Source organism: Bacillus rossius, chromosome 6 (assembly GCF_032445375.1).
Source record: "Bacillus rossius redtenbacheri isolate Brsri chromosome 6, Brsri_v3, whole genome shotgun sequence".
Lineage (NCBI taxonomy): Eukaryota > Metazoa > Arthropoda > Insecta > Phasmatodea > Bacillidae > Bacillus > Bacillus rossius.
The window spans coordinates 55,488,909-55,501,136 of record NC_086334.1 but is presented as its reverse complement, the minus strand read 5'-3'; the positions used below and the strand labels follow the sequence as shown (position 1 = coordinate 55,501,136).

Sequence of the window (12,228 nt, the reverse complement as noted above, 5' to 3'; positions counted from 1 at the left end):
GGAACCGTGAGGGGTCATTTCAGAGAGGTTTCACTGTATGCTTAATTTTGTTTTGTATTTCAATAAGTTATACTTGTGTGTGAACTAAAAGATATTAGTATTTTATGTCTACATAGTTTTACACGATTGATGAAAAGTATCTGCATTAGTAAGATTTTCATTATTAATTTTGACTCTCATTTCATTACTACAGCTTTTAAAACACTGCAACTACTATTAGCTCAACTTGATTTTTTAGAACTAAACTGAATAAAACTAAGCCTGGACTCATCTCTAAAAATTGTGTAAATTAAATGATGTAGCAATGTCAGTATTTTATTTTTTGTGAAATAGGTTTGTGTATGCTCTTGTGTATGATCATCAGAAAGCTGAACTTAATTGAACTGCCTCTTGGTAATGCCCATAGCTAGAGACCTGAAATTTTCGCGATCGCGATAACGCGAAAAATAACGCGAATTTCATTGATTTTCGCGAAATAATACGATTTCGTCTAGTTTTCTGTATACACGCGAAATTTTAAGAAATGTACGGTAACAAACTTGGTTTCATCTTGAGTTCGCCGGCATCGCCATTGTCAGAACTAAAACTAACCAACCTTAGCGGTAGCCTGCCACTGTTTACGTTTCGAAAATCACATACTTTACATGTATGTATGGAAGAACGAAATATATTGCTGCTAAGATGTGACCACAACACAAAATAAACATAATGTACGCAACCACAACTCCACGTCATACATGAGCGATACTGTTGATGTAATGGCTGGAAGGAGGCGGCAAGTTGTGAGCAAGCGGAACCAGCTTGGCCAACCCTTCAGCAAGAAATGTCCGTAAGAAAATGTCATTTGGACCGTATTTCCCGATCCAGGTCCGTACATGAATTTTTTTTTACGATTATATTAATAAAACTATTGCACAATAATGACTTCGTGATTTAATTTTGCCATGAAATAGAATTACGAAATAAACGAATTAAAATCTTGTTCTCACACAACGCAGTTATGGAATAAACGATTTGTGACGCCACAAAAGATTGCATGCTGGGAAGAATCAGCTTTTATTTCACAAACAACCGGCACTGGCAGTCATGGGCACGTCTGCCGTAAGGATCAATGTTATGTGTTTGTAACGCGATTCCAGCTGAAGTATAAGATAAACACCGTACAACCATACATTGCCACTTCTTTCGTTTAATGTATCGTATTTTATTGCTGCATGGGAACATTAAAATAAAATAACTTGAGTTTGTGTAACAATATGCCGAAAAATGCTGCAAGTGCGCGGCAACGTGCAGACGATTTCAAAAGCGACGGGCTATATGCACCCGATACGGCGACGTTAATGTGCAAATTTTGTAATTGTAAAGTCGCATTTGAGAGAAAAGACACCGTGATAAAGCACACTAAGAGCGAAAAACACATAACTAAAAGAAAAAAATATGATGATGGGTGTGCTGATAAAAAAATTCAGAGCTCTGTTGCAGAGTGCTTTGGTAGTGCTAAACGTAAAAAAGCAGACGTCGAACATTTGGCACTGAGGACAACAGAGGCCTTCGCTAAAGCTAACATACCTCTTCAAAAATTGGATGATCCTAACATAAGGGCATGGTTAAATGAATTTGTGGCAGGTTCTGGAGACATGCCTTGTGTCAAAACACTGAGGGAAAAGTATGTTCCTAAACTTGCTGAATACCACTTTGAAAACGTGATGGAAATTGTTAAAGATAAACTAATTTTTATCTATTCGGATGAGACTACAGATAGTCAGGGAAGATGTGTTTTTGTGGTACTCTTTCTAGTGCTCCAAGAACCAGTAGGCGAACCTCAGGTAGTAGTAGCTTCAGTTAATTTTCTTGCAAAAGCGGATGCGACCACATGTGCACAAGTTATTTCAGAATGTGTAAATAAGTATGCAATTTCATACAAGAACATCAGAGGTTTGGTTACAGACTCAGCTCGCTACATGACAAAGTGTGTCAACAGCTTGCAAGTTCTGTATGGAGATCACGTACTCCATATTCAGTGCTGGGCCCACAAAGTTGCCCTAGTAGGAAATGTGTTGTCATGTGAACTTGTTGAGGTAAACAATGTCGTAGTGAAGGTAAAGTCTGCCTTTTTAAACACTGGCAAGAGGAAACACCAATATTTGCAATATTTGCGAGAAGAAACTGTGAAACCAGATAAATTGTTTCCAATGCCAGTCAATACTCGTTGGAATTCATGGTTTCGTGCAGTGTTCTACCTGGCTGAATATTTTTTGGAAATCATTAACTTTTTCAGAAATAGTGACTTTCAGGAAACTAACAATGCAGGAATTAAGTATCTGATCATGCTTTCAGACAAAGAAGTATCCGTAATTTTAGCACAGTGTATTTTTGTACAGCAGCATGCTTCTGAAATAATGGATCTGCTAACGAAACTTGAAGGGTCTAAGTACCCTACATCACATACTCTGTATGGGGATCTGGAAAATATACAAAAAGGTTTGGACTGTGCAGCAAAGGGTATATTTTCCAATACGTTCGAAAACAGTAGTGTCCTCAAAAATTTGAACACCACTGACATTGCACATGTGAAGCACAACTGCCAAAAAGCCACAACACTGTGCATGAACAAACTGCAGACACTCATGAACAGTGATCCTTGTGCACATGTTTACAGGTCATTGAACCAGCTTTTCAACCCTAAGAACATTCTGCTTAACAAAACTGAAAACATAGTTACACAACTAAAATCCATTGCTGACCTGAAGATGATAGACAGTGTTGACCTTTTTAAAGGGTACCAGTCTCTAAAAGATGCAGCAGAGTCACTGTGCAGAGCTGGTGAAGTTGTTGATGTAGTGAAAATTCTCACTGCACTGACAACTGACTGTCAACAGTTTGCTTCAGCTGTGCTTAAATCAATATGGATGCCTACAAATAATGTTGAGAGTGAGAGGTTGTTGAGTCATTACAATATTGTTGTTTCAGATAGACGGCAGAACTTAAAAGAAGAGAATATTGAAGTGTTTACAATGCTCTCCTTTGATGATTGATATATATATATATATATATATATATATTTTTTTTTAAAGAATTTTATGCAACAGTTATGTTAAGCTAATGTGTGTGTAAAATTTTTACAAGGAAATTATTAACACATAGTGTTCAATAGTGAAATGAAATGTTTTTGTGGTTCTACATATGATGAACAGTTCTTTAATTTCTTATATTATGTACTGAACAATGCATTAAGCAACCAAGTGACTAAAAAATTTCTGTATGGAAGTTTCACAGTCAGTGGTGAGCAATTTTTATGTACAACTGGAAATTTAATGTTTTCATTGTTATTTATTTTTGGTTTAAGTAAATGTAAAGAGTGTGTTTAAATTAGGATAATTATAAGCTATGCCAAAGAAAATTAATTACGTAACAAATATTAAGCCTATACAGTTAAAACTATTTAATTTAATTATACAGATAAAAAAATAACACCGCTTTTTGGCAAAAATAACACCGCCAATTTCAGGTCTCTACCCATAGCCATAAAACTGACGGTTACAGAATCTTTTGTAAGAATGTGAACATACTATTGAAATCTGTAGTATTTGTTATACTTCGACCATCATATCATGGTATTGTGATACTAGTATTACACTTATATTCCTAAGCTTCAAGGTTTGTTAACACTAAAACAAAGTCTGCACTATTATTTTGAACATATATAGTTTTTTTATGGTCCCCTGAAAAACCATGAATAAAGATTATACTATTATTTTGAACTGCATTATTATTATTATTATTATTATTTTTGTTGAAATTACCAGTCAAAAACTAAATTCACCCAATGCAGTTATGTGGTTTTCGCTGTTGCAATGTTTGCTCAGTTGCGGTAGTGACTGTTTGAAGGGGGTTCCCCCCCCCCCCCCCCTTCAAATGGTGCCCACCTAGTGTCTGTTGGCTGCCAGCTGCCACGTGATTGCAGTAAAAATAACGGTCTTGTAACTATTATGTTTATAGTGTAAGTGTTTCAATGTCGTGATCACAGTCATAGTCCATATTGACCTTTGGTGGGAAAATAACCAAATAAAATAAATAAAATAAATAAAGAAAATAAATAAGAAATACATTTAGATTTCTGTTCAATATTATATAATTTTATTTCTCGTTACTGTTTAACCTTTGCACCAACTAAAAGTTTACATAACAAGAACCAGAATATTATCTAGATGTATTCACGTGAGGCATAGGCAATCACGGCGTAGTCGGTTGAAGCGACGACGTGCAAACATGCCGACGATGCAAAGGGTTCAAAAAGCCCCATGCATGGATTTGTGTGGTAAACTCCCTTAACCCTTTTTCCTTTCAATCAGTCATATGGTTGTGTATATATATATATATATATATACACACTCTATAAAGTTGGTAAGCAAATGTTTTGATAAATCGCATAGGCGTTATGTCATACGAGAGAGTTATTGTATGCAGTCTGGTGGAGAAATTCTACCCACCCAATGGCAAGGTCATTTCCTGCGCGCTCATTCCTTGTCGCTGCCACACCTCCGCCGGGATCCATCTGGACCGGCCCGTGTTCAAGGTGGTGATGGTCGAACGGGTCTGACCCCCGGGGCCACGCTCCATCTGCGAGTTCAACTCGGCCTGCATCGGCCGCACACTCGCTATCGGTTTGGCCATGACCGTGCCACCACCGTCTGTGCGGATGGCTCTGGAAACAGCGAAGATAGAAGATAAACAATTTTTTTTAACCAAGGTCTTCTTTAGAAAGTCACATAAAAGCAAGTGATAATCATACAGAGCTGGCTTATGCTCTTACATACACTAAATGTTCAAACTGAAAAACAAAAAAAAATATTAAAAAATCATCATTCACATCCATTTAGTATGCTATGTTAAGTGAAAATTTTTCAAGGGACTACTAGCAAAAAAGTACAAACTGCGGGAAAGTGTAAATTGGTGGAAAATCTCATGGTAAACTTTTTTTTTCTAAAAGTCTTTATGAAGGAATATTTTGAATATCAGACTATCAGACTTGAGATAAATTTATATGCATTAACACCCCCCCCCCCCCCTCCGTGGAAAAGCAGAAAATAATCTTTAGTGTTGGATAAGCCAGGGCCTTAAAGAAACCCGGCGGTAACTGAGAGCTAAGAGCTTCCAAATAAAAATCTTCCGAGTCATCCATACACTATAAAAAAACTATCGCTAACAAATTCAGACAATGACTGTGAAGGCTTACAAAACCTAATACACTTTAAAAATACCTTGACTTGTGAGTTAACAGCAAACAATGTGGTAAAGTTTCTCCATTATAAAAGCAGCAAGCATTATAGCAGTAAATTACTTAGACATAATTTTCACTAGTACACTTTATTAATTTTATAAAGTACATCCCATCCCAAAGGTCTACCGCTATACTAATCATAAAATGTGGCACAGCACGCAAATACTACCGTATGTCAATATGTCATTCGTAAATAATGTGCACCTGATTTGCAGTCCACTCTGCCCGCCAGTGTTCCCCACGCCGGCAGGGTAGTACGAGTACTGAGGCCTGTTGTAGTTGATGCTTGCTTGTTTCTCCAGCTCGTAGCTGCGCTTGGCCAGACGCTTCTCTGCCTGCGACAGCTTTTTCTCCTTGCGATCCACCAGCAAGCTTTCGTGTTGGAAAGGTTCCTGCAAGTACAGAACATGCGCATACAGAAACTATCTCCACACTCTCTATGTACTAACTCTACACCACGTCTATATACTAACTCACATGGGCGCAAATCCGGGCAAGAGGAGGGGAGCAGCCCCCCAACCCTGGAATTAAAAAGCCCCTCATGGTAGAGGCCTGCTTGCACTTGAAAATTGTAACTGTGAAACAATAAATCCATGGACAACATCCCACCTCCCTCCAAGGAATCCTATATATTTTTGATCCTGCTACATCACCATGTATATATACATCACATACGTAGATTTTCGTCATGGCAATCACCGAGGTGCAAGACGGTGCATTGTCTTGGTGAAACAAAATTCCACCCCCCCCCCCCCTCCCCCTGCAAATGTGGTTGTTTTTCTGCAATTTTGGCCTTCAGCTTGTCAAGTAATGATTCGTAGTATGCTCCTGTCATTGTTTTTTTTTTCTTCCCTTTTTCAAGATAACTGATTACGATCCCTCCATAACTAGCCCAAAAAACAATCACCATCACTTTACCAGCAGAAAGAACAGCCTACTTTTTTTTTTTTTTTTTGGTATTTATTCCCTCTTTGCAGTTCACTGTTTTGACTGTTTTTTTTTTAAAATCCGGAGTGGAATGGTGAATCCAAGTAATGTGATGAAACATGATGAAACACTTGTACAACTAGTGGTGAAGGAGCTGCAATATGTTCACTTGTCACCACTTCTGGCCAACACATTTATCGTACACTTCAAGATGAAAGCCATTCAGGAAAGTGAGCACCAGCCCAAATGCTAGTATCAATATGTGGAAGATACTTTTGTCATCTGGCCAAATGGGCATGACACCTTGTCACTATTTCTGGAACATCTCAACAACCATCATGAAAACATCAGATTCACCATGGCAACAGAAAAGGAAGGCACTCTACCATTCCTGGATGTTCTTGCAAGTAGAAGTGGCAGTACATTAAAACACAAAGTGTTGAGGTAGCTTACAAACACTGACAGGTATCTAAATGCAATCTCCACCATTCTCCAGCCCACACGAAATCAGTAATCTTCACAAAGCACAGAATATCTGTGATGAATTCAGTATGAAAAAAAAATTGCAACATGACAAAATGTCTCAGTTAGCTAATGGTTTCACACAGAGAAAAAAAACATCCAGGATCATGAATTGAAAAAATTGGAAGAAATAACACTGAAAACCAGGACCACAAATAACATTTTGAAGCACTGCCATACATCAAGGGGACTACATAAAAAACATCCAAAGTATTAAAAAAACATGACATCAAAACAATGCAGAACCCAGTCAATAAATTGAAGACATTTCTAGGCATTGTGAAAGACAAAGAACTGCCCAGTAACCTCTCAGGAGATTATAAAGTTCCCTACTCCCGCAACAAGACCTGTATAGGAAACACGGGAAGAAGGATCTCTATTCGCCTAAAAGAAGATTTAGCAGACCTCAAATACAATAGAATACTTTCAGCCAAAACTCAGCACTACAGTAAAACTGAATAAGCCAAACACAGTTCAATATTGCCAACTACAACCTCAGATTAATCAGAGAGGCCATAGAAATCATAAAACACCTTAAAACTGAATAACCCAAACACAGTTCAATATTGCCAACTACAACCTCAGATTAATCAGAGAAGCCATAGAAATCATAAAATACCCTAAAACATCAACAGAGAACACAGCTACAGATTAACTAATATTTAGAATTCTTTGTTATACAAAAATCACTAATAATCATGATCAAAGAATTGGCAACAGTCAAGCTTGTGGCAGCCACAAGCAAATGCTTCCTGACTGGCCAGACCACCTGCCAATCAGAGCTGACCTCAGGAACCACTCGAAGCTCAGCTGTGATCAGGACACTGCCTCAACCGAGAAGTCAAGAAGTTAATAAAAACCAGAAAAAACTATAAATTTAAAATCAACATAAAAATATTGTGTAATGATCACACCTTTAAATAATATCTGCTTAAAGAAATTCTATGAATATTATTTTTATAAATTAAAAGTAATGAAATTTTCAAACATTATGAAAAATCAGTTTTTGAACTATCAGCTAGTAATATTATGGTAAAGCAAATGCTTTGCGGTTGATGATAAAACTAAACTTTTGCAATGAGATGTGTGCATCACAGTTAAAAAGCCCCAACAGTAAAAACTGTTATTTCATAATAAACTAATAAGTTATCAAAGTTAACTCACATTAAACCAAAATTTCTATGAATGAACATGAATTCAACACGGGAAGTGCTCTGCAATGATGTACAAACCTTGGATAGACAGGAGCTGAACTTGTCTAGGACCTTCTGCATGACCACATCAATGTACTTGTCTTTCTCCTTGCTGAAATCCTTCACTTCAGAGTCTTCCTCCTTGTCCCAGCACAGGTTCGTCACATCCTTGATGGAGAGGTGGGCATCGGGGTTGCACTCATCCACCACCCTGTCTGCCATGCCCTGTTTGTTGATTTGCCGATCGTAGATCTTCTTCTCCAGGCAGTTGTCCATCACCAAGCGGTACACAAAGCACGGCTTCTTCTGCCCATATCTAAATGAACACACCATACAATCAATACTGTATGGGAATGCACTGTTAGGTAGCGATAAAATTAGGTTTTTACACCACACAATTAATGTGTGCATTACCCAGTGAACACATGACTTCGGTCTGACATCACTGGTAAGTCATAGCTAGGTAATGAATTTTTATGTAATTTTGACATACCACTGACATCTGTTGTGACCAAAAAATTATGTAAAGATAAATATCATGCTGACATCATACTGATGATATTTATAGAAATAGAGAGCTGAGAAAATCAGTACGCAATCTGTTACTCAACTTTACAGAGAAGAGTGTTAAAATTATATTATAACTCAATAACAAACTAATAAGGCTTTATACCTGATGTGGCGTAGGAAACTTGTATAGATCTTGTAGAAAACATCCAGCTATACATAAAAAATGACCAGGTTATCCAGTCATACTACATATACACAGCAACTGTCCGGATGCATGCCTGCACCAACTCCCCTAGTGGTCTAAGCTACGTGTGGCCAGTGATGTTTATCTTGGCTTGACAGTTAGGGCAAAAAAAAATGTCCCTTTTACCCACACAGCACAGAGTTGCAATTCGTCCTCCCCTGCACTCCCCTTCCATCCCTTAGGAAGTCTCCACATCTCGCTCACGTACACTACATAAAAGCGATGTCATGGCATTTAACCTTCTTGACTTCTCTGGCATGGTATATAATAACTTAATGAAAATTCCTTTAATTTTTTTTATGAATACAGCATCAAAAGGACTTGGCGCTTGTTAAAATATATAGTTGGACCACACATTGTATCATGTTTATGCTCGTTATGCTTACAGTAGGTGGTTCAATAATTATTTTTTGTATCTTTTCTTTTGGGAAGATGTCTGCTATTAAAATAAATTTACATTCTATTTTTAAAACTTGTCAACTTCATGCCAGAGATGACTGAACACGGACTTGGTGTGTAAAATATAATTTTGATATATAGGGGTCAGGCGTGGGTCAATAGGGCAAAAATGTTATTTACGACCCTCATATATTACAACCCTATTCCTGGGAACAGTGAGGGGTCATAACAGCGAGGTTTTCCTGTAGTTGGTTTTAGCATCTCTGTTTGTTAGGTGCTAGTTTCTTCTTCACTGTAATAAAGGCTCATTGATTGGACCAATCTGTACAATGAAATATTTTGTAGTCAAGTATTTTTTTTGTATCAAAGCTTGTCTTTAATTTTGTACAATACAATGCTATCTACAACACCCCTGTATGTTTGGCTGGTACTTAAACCTAATAAGTATCAGGTATTTAAGTGATAAAAATCTGTTCGGTTACCTGTAAACTCTACAAACAGCCTGTGTATCATGGCATGGGTTCCAAGAGGCATCAAAAACAACCACACGGTTTGCTCCCACCAAGTTGATTCCAAGAGAACCAGCTCTTGTTGACACCAGGAAGAGATGGATGTTGGGATTTGAGTTGTACTCATTGATCAGCTTCTCTCGTTCCAGAGCCGATGTGCTGCCATCCAGTCCTAGAAGTAACGTTAAAACCACAATTACTCATTAAAAAAAAAAAAAAAAATTAAAAAATGCACTGCAAAATAATTACTTTCCAGACTAAGAATATGAAGATTTTCACTCGGGCAGGATTGCTTTAAAACATTTTTATACTACAACATACTTGTTCATTTCTGCATAGTATTTAATAATTTTCTTTGATTGAGTATATTATGTATTTTTTCTACATATGTTTTTAAGAGTTATCTTTAAATTTTGTAGTGAAATAAAAATCTACATGAATGCAAAGAAACCTTAAATATGGGCACATAAAAACACATAATTGTATTAATTAGTGTATGAGCTTGACATAAAAAAATAGAAACTAAATATGACTATAAATTAGCATATACTTCACAGATCGGTACTAACTGTAGTAGTTAATACTGCGGGCCCACTTCTCCTCTTGGCCAGGCACATTGCTACGCTGGAGGAAATCTTCTATTAGATTCAGGGTGAAGAGTGACTGGCTGAAAACTAGAAGGCGGTCACCCAATGCCATGGACTCCTCCAAAATGCAGAAAAAAACTTCCATTTTAGCAGAATTCGCTATTGAGCCAGGAACATAATTCTTCAATAGTTCTGTAGCCTGTAAATGACAAACATGTCCATGATTAATGTTTTTGAAACTAATCAAATTTTTTAAATCTTAATAGCAAATTAGAATGTCCCTTTTACTTTAAAAGAGTTTGGGTTTAAATTACAATTTTTTACAACATAATGAAAAAAATCAACACAAGACAGTAGAGTTAGTATTCTACATAATTGTCTCTTGACTCAAATTTTTTCACAGCTTGACACAAACTAATCAATTACTAACCTAGGTTAGTGCATTTCATTCCCAGGTGAATAAAAAGATTTGATTCAAAATAAAATTTACACCAAGGATTTTTTTTTAGTTCCAATGAAAAATTTTACACTTATAATAGGTTGATTTTACAGTCCTGGAGCAAGCACAGTAAGTACAGTAAGTCCTCGGTTTACGTCGGGGTTACGTTCCTGAAAACCGCGACGTAAATAGAAACGACGCAAAATGAGCCATGTTTCATGCCACCGGCCGGCCACGGCCCAAGGTCGGCCGGAAGCGCTGGCATACAGACGTGACAACGGGCAATTTTATCAGCAAATGACAACCGACAGCGTGGGAAACAAGTCCAACTAGTACTTCTCAGCTTTATAGAATGGTTATTTAACCAGCTGCTTTATTACCTTTATTGATTGAAATATAAAAACAGATATATAGTACATACTGTACGTAAGAGCAGGAAGCATCCCTCATGATGTATGATAAGATAAGGCGGTGAACATGTAGCTTACGCTACATAGCATAAATTAACTACCGAAGGAAACAAAGAATTATAAACGAATTATATACGGTGTTTTGGTTAAAATAAAGATTTACGGTCATTGTAAACGACGTTATTGTGAATCGGCGACAACTTAAATTGAAACATGAGTACTCAAACATTAGCGACGTTAATCCGAAACGACGTAAATCGGTACGACGTAAATAGAGGACTTACTGTATATCTAGTATTATTTGTGTGTATAAAATGTTATTAAATATAAAATACTATTGAAGGAAAAAAAAATAAACCTCCGGCTGCAGCATTTCACCCATCTTAGTTTGCCATCACTGATACTTTTCTCCTCCCCTCTTTTATTAATTCCGCCCAAGGACAAGCAAGTTAATCTTCAACAGCTTGCGTTAAAAATGTTTATAAATGCACATTGATGACTTCTGAAAATACTATTTTTTTTTTCATTCAAATCAAATATCAAGTTATTCACGATTAACAAGTAATTCTTAAAAACTCTTTCGACAATAACTAGATACAATGTCAAATAATTCTGAAAACATAAGCGATGAGACTGAGTGCCAAGATAACAGTCAATGCATACAATTCATATTTGGACTTTGTGTATAATTAAGGTTAACATTTAATAGATTTTCATCAGAAATAATATATTTTAAACGAACGCAACTATTTAAAAAACAATTGTTTGCGGTAAACGAACATTGCTGATCATGCACAACGATGCCATATTTATAGGATTTGGCACGTTAATTTAAAATTTCTCTAAAAATTGCACAGTAATCCACTGTTTATTATGTAAAAACCCCAGGATACAACTTTATTTTAATGCATTATTCATTAAGGTTTTAAAGGGGGGAGATAGCAACATGAATTTAATTTTTGCGTCATCACTAAAGTTTGGATTCATGGCCACATAGGTTACTGTGACAAGTCGCAGAAAAAAAGTTGTTTACAAAGGAAAACTAAGCTACAGTGATCACAAGAATACACACAGTAATGTACATAATAAATAAACTTCAAACTATTCACTTTCAACTTGTTCCGTTTAAACTTTTCTGATGATTTGCTATTGAATGCAGTGCTGTTGCAACATAAATGGCATGAAATGCTTTCACATAAAGCCAGAA

The 12,228-nt window shown here is 36.6% G+C and overlaps 1 protein-coding gene across 6 annotated transcripts in view; it reads right to left on the bottom strand.

Moving 5' to 3' along the window:
• The window catches only part of LOC134533208 (uncharacterized), a 118,348-nt gene that overhangs the window by 17,074 nt on the left and 89,046 nt on the right, over positions 1–12,228 (bottom strand). For all 6 annotated transcript variants that reach the window (XM_063370588.1, XM_063370593.1, XM_063370590.1 and 3 more), the window contains exons 14-18: positions 10,155–10,371; positions 9,559–9,757; positions 7,963–8,239; positions 5,486–5,673; positions 4,491–4,705 (exon numbers count right to left, since the gene is read on the bottom strand). In XM_063370588.1, the coding sequence (XP_063226658.1) occupies positions 4,491–4,705; positions 5,486–5,673; positions 7,963–8,239; positions 9,559–9,757; positions 10,155–10,371 (1,096 nt within the window). The remainder of the gene's footprint in view (positions 1–4,490; positions 4,706–5,485; positions 5,674–7,962; positions 8,240–9,558; positions 9,758–10,154; positions 10,372–12,228) is intronic.